The sequence below is a fragment of the Micrasema longulum genome, unplaced genomic scaffold (genome assembly GCF_059751315.1).
Source record: "Micrasema longulum isolate JH-2025_06_02 unplaced genomic scaffold, ASM5975131v1 h1tg000405l, whole genome shotgun sequence".
Classification (NCBI taxonomy): Eukaryota; Metazoa; Arthropoda; class Insecta; order Trichoptera; family Brachycentridae; genus Micrasema; species Micrasema longulum.
In genome coordinates, this window is record NW_028277605.1 from 85598 (window position 1) to 101930 (window position 16333).

Here is a 16333-nt window from a genome sequence, read left to right on the forward strand (position 1 = left end):
ATCACTCATAAACAAATATTTACCAATGAAAAGTTACACAATCCTTTTTACAATGTTTGACCGAAAGGTTTTTACACACTTTCATGACGCAAACGGGTATTTTGATTTTGATTCTAAACGTCACGGCTGGGTGGCGGTCAAAGAACGACTAAATACTGAGTATGACTAAGCGTTTGGGCATGAGTTAAGTGTCATAATTTTTTAGGGCTCAGAGCATGTATATGTGTAAAATTATGCCAATGGGTATAAATATTGTAAATTATCTATAATAAATAAATTTATTTTCATGTCTGCTTTTAATAAGCATAAAAAAAACATATATCGTCTTAATGGGTTAAGAAAGATACAACTGTTTTATTGACTAGGTACCTACCCTTAGAAGTAATGTAAGAGACCTTGTACGGAACTTATAATATATAAATTACTATACCTATATGTATATGTGTCTTGGGTCTAAAAGGGCCAATGTCGATTAAATTTTTTTCTTGCCAACAATTTGTAGAGGGTTGATGTCAATTAAAAAATACACATACCCATTTAAATAAGTACACATATGTGGTAGTGTTTTTTTATTGAAAACAGTTTCAAACACCTCAAAAAGTTTATAATGATGTCACAAAATAGCTGTAATTATTCGCCATAATGTTTTGATTTGTATATTTTTAATGTTTTCATTATTATGGGTACTATCTGAAAAAATGTTTTAAGAGTCTTCTCAAATACCTAATATCATTAAAATTAAAATCATATTTAATAATATATGAATTGAAGCATTAGATGTATAAATTCAGCTAGATAATTGATGTTTCTGGAGACAGCAAATTAAATTCTCTATATTGAATTTAGGAATGATTACGTTAGCATTTCTAACATGTCTCTAATTACCTGCACTTCATAATGTAAATGTTTTTGAAAAAAAATACCTCAATAATATTTCTATTTAAATATGAAAAATAATTATTGTAATTTTAACACTTAATTAACATTGCTTGTACAAGCAGCAAATTTTATTACGAAATAAATATAATAGCTACTTCAAAATAGGTAGATCATTATAGCTAGTGAATTTATGTTTTAAATTTATGTTAACAATTCAATAACGTTACTATTTATCAAAGTCAACTCGAGTATAACTCAGTTATATGGTCACCGTATTACAGGATTCATGTTAAGGACATCGAAAGAGTTCAGCATAAATTTTTGCATTATATCAATTTAAAATTAAGTATACCGATTAAATACATAAATTACACATACATAAAAGATTATTTAATCATCCAAACATTAGAAAACAGACGAAAATTAAATGACTCGCTTTTTTATTAAAAATAATAACATCAATGTTCGATTGTTGTGAACTCATCAATTTGATTAATGTGCGAGTGCCTGGTCGAGTTACCCGGTGTAATACTCTGTTCTACTGCGGTCCATCATTGACCAATTACAGCGCGAATTCACCAGTAGTACGGATTCATGTACTCGCAAACCAATATACTAACAACGATGTCTTTAACGTGAGTCTTGTAAATTTTAAAAATCAATGTATATGTTCCATATCAAATAGAACTTAATATTCTGTTTTTATTGTCTTGTAATATTATGTACCTAGCTGCTTTAAACTGTATTTCTTTAATGTGTCTGTATTTTATTTATTTATTTTTTTATTTGTAATATCTAGCTTCTACAGCTTCTTTTTTTATTTTTTAAAACCAAAAACACTGGTCTATAACTTATTTCTTTATGTTGTATTTTTTTTAAATTTATGTTGTTTATACACTCATCTTTTTATTTTTATCTTTATACCAACTATACTTCTAAACACTGTTCCCATCTTTTATTTCTTTGTATTGTATTTTTTTAAATTAATGTTGTTTATGTACTCATCATCTTTTTTTATACCAACTTTACTTCTAAACACTGTTCTACCTTTTATTGCTTTATGTTGTATTTTTTAAATTTTATGTTGTTTATATACTCATGTTTTATATAAATCTCATGTATGTAAAAGCCTTATGAGCGTGAAAAATTTATCAAATAAAATAAAATAAAAATAAATTGCTAATCTATTACAGCACCTATTTCTATATTAACACTATCAAGTCTATACTGACATACATTCTTACCTTATTCCACATTCATACATCTTTTCATGCATGCCCTTCGGTTGTCTGCTTTTGACATGACCAGACTTGAGATTTTGATTCATCTGATGGTACCATGTCTTTTTTGGTAGTCCACGTCCGACATTACCATTTACTATAGATATATATTTATATCTGTTTTACCATTCTTTCGTCATGCATTCGTTCTACATAACCAAAGCATCTCAGAGACCCTTTCTTAATCTTATCAATTAAAGCTGGCTCGGATTTACTCTCTGGCTTGATTTAATCATTCGTAACCCTGTCATACATTGATTTCCCACACATTCGTCTAAGCGACCGCATTTACTCTACTTTCAGGCTTCCTCTGCCAGTTTCATGTTTCACTGCCATTCTTGGGTGCTGGAACTAAAACAGAAATGAGGACATTTTTTTATGGAATGGGAAAAAGCATTTACGAAGAATTTAAAAAGTTAAAATCTCATACATATGTTAAATGAAAATGGGTTCGAACCATCAATAGGGTCGCAGTGTAGTCTCCAAACCAGAACCAACTAGCTAAAGAAAGGTAACCTGACAGAAAAATCCACCGAAAAAGGCAACTGGAAACCACTCTGGTAATCTTTTCCTGGTAATCACTATGGCGAGTACATTCAACAAACAGTTTTTCTGGCCTCGAAGTAGCACAGGACCAAAACGTTTTCGCTGTAGTGATCGCCAACGTCGGAGGGATCTGATAAGGCACCACAAGAAGTGTTAAATAAATTTAAAAATAATAATTCTACATCATTATTCGAACACATTTTATGCCATCATGTTATATTTCATTTTTTTTCAAGTCTTGTTTATAACATAATTATTGTTTTACATTAGTAATAACTTTACCTGTATATTTACACTACTACTACTACAACTGACATCATGCCATTTTGCCGTAGGGTAGGCAGAGAGAATGAACCGCCACACACGTCTATCCTGGCATATATTCCTAGCTTCTTTCACATTCATACATCTTGTCATACATGCCCTTCGATTCTGTCTGCTTTTGACATGACCAGACTTAAGATTTTGGTTTATCTGATCATGCCACGTCTTCTTTGGTCGTTCTCGTCTCACGTTATCGTTCATTTTCGCAATATATACTTGTTTTACCATTCTTTCGTCGTCCATTCCTTCCACATGACCAAACCATCTCAGAGACCCTTTCTTAATCTTATCAATTATACTTGACTCAGATTTGTACTCTCGCCTGATTTCATCAGTTGTATATCATACATTGATTTCCCACACATTCATCTAAGATAGCAAATTTCAACAGCGTTCACTCGGCTTTCATCCTTCGTCTGCCAGTTCCATGTTTCGCTTCCATACATAAGTGTTGGGACTAAAACTCCGTTGTGCACTGCCAGTTTAGCTTCTATTGACATATTCTTATTAGCAATTACTGTGCTTAGTGCTCCGTTCATTTTGTTGCCAGCATTCATTCTCCTTTCAACATCTTTTTCTACTCTTCCGTCTCTTGAAAACATACTTCCCAGATAAACAAATTCATCTACTTGTTCGAGACATTCGTTGTTTCACTCTCTCAGATTTGCACTCTCGCCGGATTTCATCATTTGTAACCCTGTCATACATTGCTTTCCCACACATTCATCTAAGAGATCGAATTTCAACAGCGTTCACTCGGCTTTTATCCATCCTCTGCCAGTTATGTTTTTTTTTTTAATACGGTTGGATAATATTTTTCAATAGCTATAAACACGCTTATATGATGAGTGCAAAAAGCTTAAATAAATAAACGTACTACTGTTTTCTAGCTATTTATTTTATAGTTAATTTACAAAATTCAAAAATAGATTGAGAGTTAATGGGGTGTGATTAGGTTGCAGGAGCCGGCTTCTTCCTCGTGTTGTAAAACTCCTCTCTTGAGTGGTATGGCTCGTATGGATCATCTACGTAGTACTTTGGCTTCCTCCAGTAACTAGTCACCATAGAATCCAACATCCAACTCTGGGTAGAATTACAAAATACATGCTGCCTCAGCCTCATTCGATTAATGGGAGACTTCGACCACAGTTTACTGTGTCGGCCCGCTTTCGTCCTGATCCATATGCCCCAATTCAAACGATAAAACCGTTTAATCACAGCACTGACTGATTTCCTTTTACCCTTTGAAAGTGAGAATTTTGTCACACTACGCGATGGCGGGCTTTGCAAACCCTGCGCTTCGCTGCTTTTGGGATTAAGCAGTGCACATTTGTTAACATTATTGTAAATACTTCCATTGGTAATTATTTGTAGAGGTTTTTGTGTTAAAGTGCTAAAATTGGAGATACATTTTAGTGTTGCCGCGGGGATGTAGTTTGCTGCTATGTTACTTACTGTTGCTGAGGCGCGAGGACGTAAAACTAGAAAATAAATTAGCTGAAGTCAATTTATGCAACACAACGCTAATTCAAAAATTAATCGTTTTAGTTATCTTACCAGTATATATTAACCTCAACATTGCAAAGAATATCTACAGTGACAGCTGAATATAATTAATATAATTAAACCAGAGACTAAAATTTATTCTGGGGAGCGTTCCACCAAAAATATTGATTTTTTAAATTTGTAAATTTTATAAAAAGCGACATACCGGAATCGAAATCGAAATGACTGAATTCTCAGAAATAAGCATTTTTTTATTACTTTTGATTTGTGCTGCCTTGTAGATACTTATGGTGATTATCTGAATTTCAACTTTACCATCACGCCATTTTCCCGTAGGGATCGGCAGAGAGAATGGACGTTTACACATGTTTATTCTTACATATATTTCTAGCTTCTTCCACATTCATACATCTTGTCACACACGCCTTTTGGTTGTGTCTGCTTTTGATGTGACGTTGGTTTACCTGATTATGCCATGTCTTTCTTGATTGTTCACGTCTTACGTCACCATTCATTTTAGCCACATACAAATCTATTTTACCATTATTTAATCATCCATTCGTTCTACATGACCAAACCATATTAATGACACACTTTAAACTCTTGTGTGGCTGTGAAGTCACACTAGTCTAAATACGATACACGATTTGATATATATCGCTCTTATTTTTTTTAATTATGAAGTTGTATTTTTAATAATCTTGAAATCAACATTTTTACACCAGATTTGGAAAGTAACCTTTGTATAAATATGCTTGATTTTAATACAAAAAATATGTATCTTACAAATATGTGTGCTACGCGAAAAATGAATGTGACGCCAATACAGCAATAAATATGTAGAAGAGAGAGCGCGAAAGTGGAACTCATAACAAAGAAGACAGAAACGCTGTTCTGTGGCTGGTTATTGTGTGAGAATGATTCAGTCGGCTATTGACAGTGAGGGAGGGTGCACGCATATAAGTTAACCGACGTTTTTATGATTTTTTATTTATTTTTTCAGTTAATGATTGTAAAGGGTAAATATCAATAATGCTAACTCTTTATTTCAATAACTTTAGTAAAAATCTGCTTTACAAAGTATATTTTCTTTTATTTACATGTTTTCTTTTTGGATTAATCAATCTTTCAAATCATGACAGATATATCACTGTTTGTAGAGGGAAGGCCTGAAGCCTGAAAAATACAATCCAGATTGTATTCTTTCAACGATAAAACATCCCATATATGTCATGGTATGGTATGTGATAAATTTTAGAGGTACTGGGTGACTTTAAATTGTCCAAGGTACAATGAAACAGGACCAGTACAAAAATATACTGGAAGAACGCTTCAACTTAGCTCTCTAAATGATTTAATGATGAAGAGAAACAATTTTTTTGCACGACAGAGCTCCGTGCCTGCCATAAAACTAGGAAAGTCACTAAGTTTTTATTTTAAAAACACATCACTGTATTGGATTGGCCTGGTAATTCACCTGACATGAACCCCATAGAAAATGTATGGGGGCTTATAAAGCGTGAGGTCAATAAATTAGTAATTACAACCAATGTTGAGGAGTGAACGAGGTGTATGAATATCTCGTCCTAGGAGGAGGAACATTTAGTAAGTGGACTGTATTGTTGAGGAAGGAAGGTTACGCAACTCCACTAACCTGGTGAAGCTGGCGATCGTGAAACGCTGGCCTAGCTTGTATGGAGCTGGTGGTCTAAAAGAACGTGAGCACAGCTCGCTTGATAATAGATTTGTTAAGCACTTCACTTGTTTGATCTTGGATTAGTACTGAAAATGTAATGTTTATTCTGGCACTCAGACGTAGAATTATCGTTGCATGGAGTGCGCTAAGAAATCGGAAGGATGGGTATGTAGGCATAGATTAAGTTGAGAATTGGTCTGAACAACCAAAAAAGAACTTATAGAAAAGCTAATTGATATTTGGCATCGCAATGTTCACCTTTAAGAGGTTGTAAAAAAAGTTGTGCAGAAAGCATCCCACGTAGGATAGCAGCTCTTATTGCTGCAAAAGGGAGTCATAGAAAATATTGATTCATTTGTATTTTACTTTTGTATATTTTTCTACACAATTAAATACTTTATATGAACCAAAAGAGTTTGAACTTATGTGTCGTAATTCCATAACTAATGAATAAGTTAAAAATTATACAGCTTTCGCTGTCCTAATTTGTAATAATTAAAATAGGATTGGAATTATAGAGCAATTTGCTTGGTTGGTCTAATAATATGACGCACCACTGTACACCTAATAACAAGTCGTAAACTCAATAAATGCATTGACTTCCATTCTTTCACTTTCTAAAAAATGTTTTCTCTATTTGTTGGAATAAATCTCGATATTAATAACTCCCTTAGGAGTGAAATCCAGCCTTCTCTACAAACATTTGGACGTATATTTTTTCTGTTTATCTTGCATTGTACATGATGTACGAAACCAATTCGAATAACTGTACATGCCTACAAAAACTGTTTCCAATCTATTTTTGAATATCAATGCAAGTACGTATTCTTTTTCTCCCCCATCTTCCGTTATTATTTTGAAAGCACATAAATCACCCGAAATAGCATTAGCAGTGTATGCCTAGTTGGAGTCAAAATACTGCTTTGTCGGTTTATTTTTAGCATTCCAAAGGAAATAAAATAATAAAATCATTTACATGAGGGAGCATGTCGACTTTGGATGTTCAAAATTAAAATTTGAACGCTGACCGGTAGTACTTAAAGCATTTTGCGAATTAATACATTTGTGCAACATCTTTATTAGCAGATTTTGTCTATAATTTTTATGACGTCTGCCGTGAAATAATGTCAATGTCAGAAGCAGAAGCGGTAAAAATTGTGCTTTGAGCTTCGATTTAACTGAACCAATTGTAACCATGATACCCACGCGACCGTCTGGAAGAAAGCGGTGGAATCTTCACGGTAAGTAGCGTTTTGTTTAATTCATGCGTTTAAATTAAGTGTTAACTGATGTATAAATTTTAAATAGCGAATTGTTTATTATTGTCTGCAGATGGACCCAGAGGATCGTTACGTCGTTTGAGGAACCAACTAGCCGAAGATGGGTGCGTTGAGTCTCAAGTACAGCTAGCGAAGCAGTTATTGGAAGAAAGATGTGGTAAATGTCTTAAAGTAGTTAAGAAAAATATAACTTCTTCGGACTGGCGACTTTATTGATATAATATGTTATGTTATTTGTCTAGAACTCGAGGCCGATAGACTCTCAAACATTCAACAGGCGATGGATTGGCTTATCTGTGCAACAGAACAGGGTCACAAGGAAGCAAGAACTATGCTCGGGAGGTAATACTTTGTAGTTTATAATACAACAATTATTAATTTTAATATTGTGGTTAATCATAACCGCAACACTTAAATGTTCCGCAGGAATCGGGTATGGTTTAAAATTAACTTAAATTATTTAAGTTTTGTTTTTAATAAGTACGCCTTTGTCTGCAACGAATGGAGTATTTGGTGTATGAATTGAAGCGTGTAGCGCCACTGATGATGATGATGTTAGACTTGCTTCACACCACTCCTGCTGCAATCTAATCAGCTATCTCATCCATCGAATAGCCTCAATTCTCCTCTTTTTAATGTGTTTCTCTACTCATTTTCACTTTATTTCTTTTTTCTTTCTTTCTTCTTTTTAGAATTAATTACATGTTTGATGTAATAGTTATGATTTTCATGATTCATGGCTTTATCCCTCTGAGTTCCTCCAGGGTATGCTCGGTTACAGCAGTTTGAAGACCAGAAGGAATGTGTATTTGACTACGCATTTCTTTAGATTGTCGGGAGGTATTATTGACAACCCCGAAATTATGCAGAAAATTGGCTTTTATGTTCTTTTGAGTGAGTTATTTACAACTCGTTGAAAATGGCCCTTAAAATGAAATATTTAGGTAAATCATAAGAACGCAAATATTTCTTTTATATTAATTTTTTTTTAATAATAATAATAAATAATTAACTAATTGATAATATAAAATAAATGTCGGCCTCGCGGCGTAGCAGTCAGGGCGTTCGCCTGCCATGCAAGAGGTTTCGGGTTCGATTTCCGACATGTTTGACATTGAATATATGTTTTTACACTAGAATATTTGAACTGGTACCTGAATCGTAAGTTTGATCATCTTCCCTTCATGTATCATTAGGTGCGGAAAGGGAATGATGATGATGAAATGAAATACAAAATGAACTAATTAAGTAGGATTGTTTTGTTACTACTTATTTTATAATTGAATTTGGAATAGTTGGAATAAAATGAACGTTTGTCTCATGTTTGTTTGCATTGCGATGTAGATGCGTGCAAAGCAGATTACTAGGAACGCAGACATCAGTAATGGTCCGGGCCAGATCCTGCCTCGCCGCTAGTCGTCAGGAAACTATCGCAAGAAAAGCAGCACGAGATCTGTTTGCAAGGTAAGTGTCATTTTAAATTATACCAAAAGTTACAAAATGCAACGTATTTTGAAAATGTATTAATCTTTTTAAACGGGTATTGAATAAAAGTTTCAGCTCTATTACATCTCAATAAATCAACGGATTCTAAAAATTTTATTTCTCTTTTGAAATATCTGTTTTTTTCCTTATCAAATGAACATTTTCTTTCATTGCTGCTGAACAGGGTATATTCATTAAAATAAATTCGGTTACATGTCATTTTGGTTACCCACTAAGCCTAAAAACTTTTTGGGGGGACACATTTAAAAAAAAAAAACAGTTTGTTTTTTTTTGTTGGTTTTGTTGTTTGTTTTGTTCTTTAAACCCTGTCACATCCGAAACCACGATGATCAGTATGGGTAAGAAGACATATTAGCATATTTAAAAAAATATTGTAGAACGAAGAAGTTTTTTTAAAATAACATATTTAAAAAAAACAAATGGTTGCTTACGTCTCCAAGTAGAAGCGAGGGGGGCGCGGCCGTGCGGTTGACAGTGTATCAGGCTCCTCCCTCCTCGTTTCACCCCTACGGGAGTAAGCAACCATTTGTTTTTTATTTATCTTTTATTTTTTAAGATTTTAGATATTTAAAAAATTAATTTTAATGTGCCAATATGTCTACTTGCTCATACTCGTGGTTTCGGATGTGACAGGGTTTAAAGAACACCCTGTTTACATATAAAATACATTAATTAACATTTACTGTAAGATACTAAGGTGATGTTTTTTCAGTTCTTTTTTTTTAATTTAAGAAATAATGGTTTTCAGTAGATTTTTAAACAATCTTTTAATAATGCAATTGAATGTTTGTTTTCCGAAGTAATTTGTAATTCGGGTAACAACCAGTGGCGTCTTTGATACCAAATTCCTAGTGAAGCTCAGATTTTAAGGATAAGTATAATATGCGTAAATGTTAAGTAGGTACCTACAGTAAATAACTCAGTACGGACCATGTTTGTAGGCATCTTTGAGCATTTTTATATTGGTTAGTAGTTTTTTTATCTTCATGATGTGTTGATATAATGCGAATTAAAATACATATTGGGTACTGGTGAATAGCAATGATTTCTTAGTGAGGCTCAGCCTCACTTGCTTCATATGCTCCTTCGTCCCTGGTAACAACCATGAGACCCTCAGTTAATCCAGTGTTGTAAGTGTGGGGAAACTCTTTGTTTTTTATTACTGATTAACAAAGTGATCTATAATCAATTTGAAGTCACAAAGTTGTTGTACCGGCAAAACATCGCAGAATTTAAAATATACACCTTCGTCTGTATGTTTCACCTTACGGATTACATGTTCAAATTGATTTTTCTTTTAGTCTATCAAATGGCGAAGAGTTCATTACATCGGCTCAGTTGGAGAAGAGGATGAGGGAGATATGGAGTGTGCGCAGCAGCCGCGAGGATGATAGCTCTTCCAGCGAGGACGGTGGGGAGGGAGACGGGGTGGAGGAAAGGGAAGTGCCAGGGGAGGATAGAACGGAAGGTGGCGCGCAGCCAGAAGGAGGGAATGCACTAGAACCGTCTATAAACCACCTCTGTGCCGGAGATTGCGATAATGGAATCGCTAACTTACAAGGCGAAGGTAAAATTATGTACATAGTTTATTATTTGACAGCCCCACAGTCTCATGAGAAGCTTGACTCATGCACAGAAGTCTCCGGGTTTGATTCCCGGTGAGAACACAAAAATGAAATGAGGTTATTCTCAAGCCGGGGTGTTTTGTTCTGTAATTCACCCCTGTAATTGGGCCTTCTGGTCTGTTGCATAAAAAAAATATCGAATATGTTTAATATGTAATGCATTAAAAATATGTAATATATTAAATCTGTTAACGGAAAGGGCGGACTTGTAAATGAAAAACGAATTTCATTCAGTTTTGTGATTTGGAAATATTTGATTGTTAGGCCAGGAATAGTATTGTTAAATGCTGTTATTTACTTAACAAAATCTATGTAATAAATTAAAAATATATTATAAATTCAAAATATGTATAGGACCGGGTTGTGGTCCCGTGGTAGTATCTCACGGACCAAAGATCCGAGATTTAAATCCCACTCTGCCACTCGATTTCCCTTTTTCCAGCACAAGTTATTTACTACTTTTAGAAAATGGTCTGAAAATTAAAATATTTGAGTAAATAATAAGAACTCAAGTATTTCCCTTTTTATAAAAAAAATATAAATATAAAAAATTATTTATTGACTGCCTTAGAACGGGGAAGCAGTCTAGATGATTCACCAGCAAATAACAAAAATATGTACGCATACTTTTACCATGCATTAAACCTATTGTATGTATGGCAAAATGTAAATTGCTGTAATAAATATGTAACCATAATTAAAATAAAATTTATTTAAATTACAATGTATTATCCCTAATTTAATCATTAGAAAAGTCTTAATAATCGGTTGTTTACTTTCAGAGTATCAACCCTCCGTAGAAGATGCAAGTATCCGCAATATAACTGAAGACAACTTAGTTTCTGCTGCCGTTAACTACTGTCACGGCCAACTGCCTCTCGTCAGCAGAGAACTCACTCTTACTGATCCAAACATTAGAGCTCTCGACCATTTCCCGTACATGCAGCGAGCCTTCTTACACCCGATCATGTTCCTCCAAATAATCTACATCAAACTTCTCTCCTACTTTTCCAGCATCTCCTACCAACTGTCCAATTTCCAAATTTTGATATTATTTCTCGTGCACTCTCTCTGCGGAACGGACAATATTGTGCTGTTTTTCCCGTTAATTTTTTATTACGTCAGTTTTGTACTAATGATAGTGAACACGTTCAAAATGCTCCACACTAAAAGAGAGTTTATAGATTTTCGAAAGTGGTCCGGACTCTTCCTTCGCTACAGTGAAGGTAATTTAAATTCAGACGAATCGGAACAACAGTTTGTTAAAAATCACCTTAAACCGTTTATTCATTTCTTTATTTCGCTTTTAGTTCATTTATCTTTTTACCCGATAGTTTCATCTCATTGGATTCCACTCTCTGAATTCACAGTCATGGCGTTCTGTTTGACTTTTTTTACGCTAATTACTTTCTCAACTAATAATTCCTACAGTCGCTTCCCCGACTGGCTTTCATTTCTTTCATTCGGTATAAATGTGCTTGCGAAGTACCCTTACGAACAAGACACCGTTGTGAATCAAGGATGGCGGTTTTTGGACTTGCAGATTCAAAACTTTCCTTCTCACATTGTTGGAAACGGTGTCGAATTCTGTTTGAACTCTCGCGTGTTGTTTTATTTGATGATCCCTACGATCATTTTGTGCATGGCGCGGAGAGAGAGATGGCACGGCAGTTATAAGTACGCTGTTCCTCATTGTGTCGTTCTGAGTTGGCTCCAGATCTTTATTATCAATTCCCAAGGGGCAACCATGTATGGGTTGATGCGTGGGACATTAGCTCTTGTGGGTATGTTCCTATTCCTCCCGATCCTCGGAGTCACGACTATCTTCCTGCCTGTATTAGCCGTTGTGAAGTTGGTAACTGTTTCGGATGTGCTGTACATTTCGTGTGTTGCTGGTGGTGTGGTCCTGATGCTGGCTGTAACATGCTTTTTGGCAAAGAGTTATACCATGAGAAAATATGTCACCCCTTTACAGGTTTGTAATCATTACACTATTTAGATTTTAATAATATTGATGTTTTTTGTTGATATTTCTTGATAAAACTCCATAGTTAATGATTAGGATAAAATTATAAATAAACTTATCAATGAAACTTCTTGGTTTAGTTTTACTTTTTATTATTTTGACCAACGAGCGCTTTTGCCTAAGTAAGGCATCTTCAAGACTGGTGAATTGTTTACAACATTTCCAGTTTTTATACTATTCTTAACATATTTTGGAGATAAGATCAAATAAGTATTTTAACAGGGGACAGAAATATAAATATTTACAACTAGTTTGCTAAACAGTTCATTTTCGGGAGTTTTCATTGATAAGTTTATTTATAATTTTATCATAATCATTTAGATTTTAGTTTAATGATGCACAATATTCGTAGACAAGTGTGGGTACAACATCTATAGATCGATGACATACAACATCGATACAACATCTATAGTCAGGCAGCTGAACATGATCACCTTGGAGATTGACAGCTTTCACATAAGTGAAACTATGTTTAAGATGCAAATACTCTTGCTATTGGAGAGTATTATGCCTTAATAATATTGAGCTATCACTCGAGGGTTCTTGGCCTGATATGTTGCCCGGATTTAACTAACGCCTTAAATATTTTGTTTCATTTGTGATGTTATCTTGTTCCAATAAAAAAATCATTTGAATAACACACATGCGCTTAAGTCTTTTACCAGAAAGCGTCATTACACACAGGATGTTGATTCTTAATAATGAAATCAAATCACAAATCTAGTGCAATGTTCTGGAGTACATCTATTTCATCCCCGCCATAGAGGCGTCTAGAATGAAAGAACACGACCTATAAAAGGACCACATGATGTGATAACATTCTTCAGTGCAGTTCAATTTACTGTCACCTCCGACTGATGTAGGAGCTTTTGCATCAACAACTTACGAAATCCTGCGCAAGCACAATACTCTCTCAGTAACCCGCCACTCGATTATCCGACTGCTATAATTCTCCGTTATTTTTACTAATTGAAAGCACAAAATCAGACTATAATTCACCAGTATTCGTATGTTAAATTCAATAGTCTTGCCACGTACCTCACTTTTTACTGAAGATAATCTCATTAATATGTTTTAACTTGGATTCTGAAGATGAAGACAATAATTGTCAACATTTCCCAGCTCATATAGTTGAACCCTTACACAGATCCTTAATCAAAACTATTTTTTACAAAATAATTGTTTTATGTTTGACAGGAAAGTAAAAAGAAGTTTGAAAGGAAAAAGTTACCAAGCGACATGTAGCAACTTTTACTGAAGATTCAATTAAAGTTTTTTTTTTCAATTAATAATTAATCTCATATTTTAAATTTTTATTTAAATTATGTAGGAATCACGCCAAAATAATACGGGTATGATAATTTTTTATCAATTAAAAAAAAAACTATTATTGGCTCTTCTTTAAAATTGCTTCATGTCGCATGGTAACTTGTTCCTTTCCAGCGTCGATATTTTGTATGTGTGTACTATAATCCGCAGTTTTCACTAATTGGACACTATTATTAATGAGAAAGTACTGTACTGAGTTTTACCTTTACTTCATAAAAATCAACAGATAGAGGAATTCAAGAAATATAGGCGTTCAAAACCTAAATGTTACGTGGTAATGTGGTCACTCAAACCAGCCAATGAGCTTTGTAAATGCCTAGACTTCCACATTATTTTCTTGAAAATTTTCTCCATCTCTGTTTTAGCAAATATTAGTGTAATTTGTAAAAAATAAGCTATTTTTTAATTATATGTTGACCGATCGGGGCTTATATTCGAAATAAGTCAAAGTATAACTCTAAAAAAGTGGTTTACACAAATTTATAAACAAAAAATTGTAAAATGTCTTGCCGCAAGTTAAAAATATGTTTTTGGTGTTTATAAAAATAATTTTAATGTTACATTTTAAAATATTGACTTAAATTTTTACATTCTAGCTGTTTATCGCTCTGACAACACTCCTGTATCTATTATCTCCGCAAATTAAGAAATTTCACTATGACAACATCGCAGGAAAAGAAAGCCTCGATTTGATAAGCGAAGAGTCCGACCGGTACCTTAAATACGGCCGCAGTTCATTCTTAGATGACACGGACTCTGAGAACTTTCACCTGCTTTGGGAGGAATACCAGACATTCTGCCACCAAGCCGCCTGGGAGAAAAGTAACATAGCGGAAACTCAGATTAAGTGTACACTGTTAGATGGTGTCAAGGTCAATTGGCACGGGTATGTGGTGGATGTTCGGCTGCTCGGCGTGGAGAATACTTGGAATCACTGGGCGGACAAACTACCGGGTTATTTGGGAGAGGTTGTCAAGTGTTACTACGGAGAGCCATACCAGTTCGACTGTGAGAAGGAAACGGGCGATGCGTTGAAGGATTGCCGATTCTTGGAGAATATCGTCCAGAAAGAAGGGAAGAAGTGTCATCTCAATAATTATGACAGGTTTGTTTTTACTAATACTTTGTTCATTTGTTATTTATTTATTTATTTACATACATAAGTTTATTGTACATTATTTGAGACATAAGTCCCAACTCCATTGGACTAAAAGTCCTGTGTTGAGATGGGATGAGCAATTAGTTGACACAGACACATCACCACAAATATAGGATCAGAAACATAAAAAATTACATTTTTAAAATTCAGGTTCAGGTTTAGTGCCAAAATATGGCGTTTATTAGCTAAAAATAAAAGTAAATACATGTAATACAAAATAAAACAATTCACTAGATACAAAAATACCTGTTCTAAAGCTAAATTAGGTGTTCTGTGCTGTCATTCACTGTTTTAATTGGACCCTCAGTCTGTTATTGTGCAAAAAGAACACAAGATACTCAATAACACGATCAACGCACAGATTTATAGAGATAACTTAATACAACACTCGAGATACGTCACGAGGTCACTGCCGAGCGGGCATTTTAAAACTGTTCGATCATTGTTTCACCCGCTCTGATTAAAATCTTTTATAATGAAAACAAATATAATACTAGAAGTTATTCACAGATGTCACTCATCAACAAATGTTCAGGGAATATTTCGAAACAAACCTTTTGGCCATCTATCGTGCACTTATCAAAGTATCAGCCTGTAAAGTCGAAAATGTCTAAAGACAGTTGCCGCATAAGGGACTTGATTTCTCAAACTGTCTAAAGATAGTCCCCGCTGAAATCAGGTATCCGGGTTAGGTACTAGTGCAGCTGTTTCTATCTTTTTCGTTTTTCATTTGACACATTTTTTCCTTTCCATTCGTTGTACCAAAGTTCAGTTTCATCGGCGCAGCACTATTATTTTATACCTTTGGATATTATTGACTTATAATCCTTCATTTGACTAAATGAGCCAGAGGGGAGTGCCCCACCCTACTCCACTGTGGCCACTCCTACAAACGTTTGTATAAATTATCTCTTTTTAAATCAATTAATCTCTTACTCCGATTTCACAGTTACCAGCACGAAATAACCTTACGGATGGAGTCTGGACTGTTGCTGAAAAAGGGAGCCGAAATAACTCTTCATGCTGGACATCATTTCACAAACTTCAGTCGTAAGATAAAAGCCAACGACAAGATAAGATTCCGAGGAATAATTGACTCGAGATCATTCGCAAACTCCAAATGCGCCGGACTTCCTCGCCCCACACTAAATGTATACGAATTAAGTTGTATCGGATA

The 16333-nt window shown here is 34.4% G+C and overlaps 2 protein-coding genes across 2 annotated transcripts; one reads left to right on the forward strand and one right to left on the reverse strand.

The window, feature by feature from the left end:
* Nucleotides 1-3906: 3906 nt before the first annotated feature.
* Nucleotides 3907-4685, reverse strand: mRpL35 (mitochondrial ribosomal protein L35). Its single transcript, XM_088226058.1, has 2 exons — nucleotides 4587-4685; nucleotides 3907-4510 (listed from the first exon to the last, which is right to left on the reverse strand). Exons 1-2 carry the CDS (start codon nucleotides 4606-4608, stop codon nucleotides 3981-3983), a joined length of 552 nt encoding a protein of 183 aa, XP_088082184.1. The 5' UTR covers nucleotides 4609-4685; the 3' UTR covers nucleotides 3907-3980.
* A 2666-nt stretch (nucleotides 4686-7351) lies between these two features.
* wfs1 (wolframin ER transmembrane glycoprotein wfs1) lies at nucleotides 7352-16328 on the forward strand (the record flags this gene model as incomplete). The annotated part of the gene is made up of 8 exons (XM_088226061.1): nucleotides 7352-7472; nucleotides 7564-7668; nucleotides 7754-7853; nucleotides 8856-8975; nucleotides 10319-10584; nucleotides 11425-12617; nucleotides 14594-15102; nucleotides 16106-16328. Coding segments are annotated over exons 1-8 (2562 nt in total), but the record flags the coding sequence as incomplete, so codon positions are not given.
* Between the last annotated feature and the right edge of the window lie 5 nt (nucleotides 16329-16333).

What these genes read in the sequence shown, in the direction of transcription:
- mRpL35 (XM_088226058.1), bottom strand. Translation starts at nt 4,608, where the DNA reads ATGTTGAGGTTAATATATACTG. An exon ending in GTTGAGGTTAATATATACTG is followed by an intron (nt 4,511 to 4,586) that starts GTAAGATAACTA and finishes TTTATTTTCTAG; the next exon opens with TTTTACGTCCTCGCGCCTCA.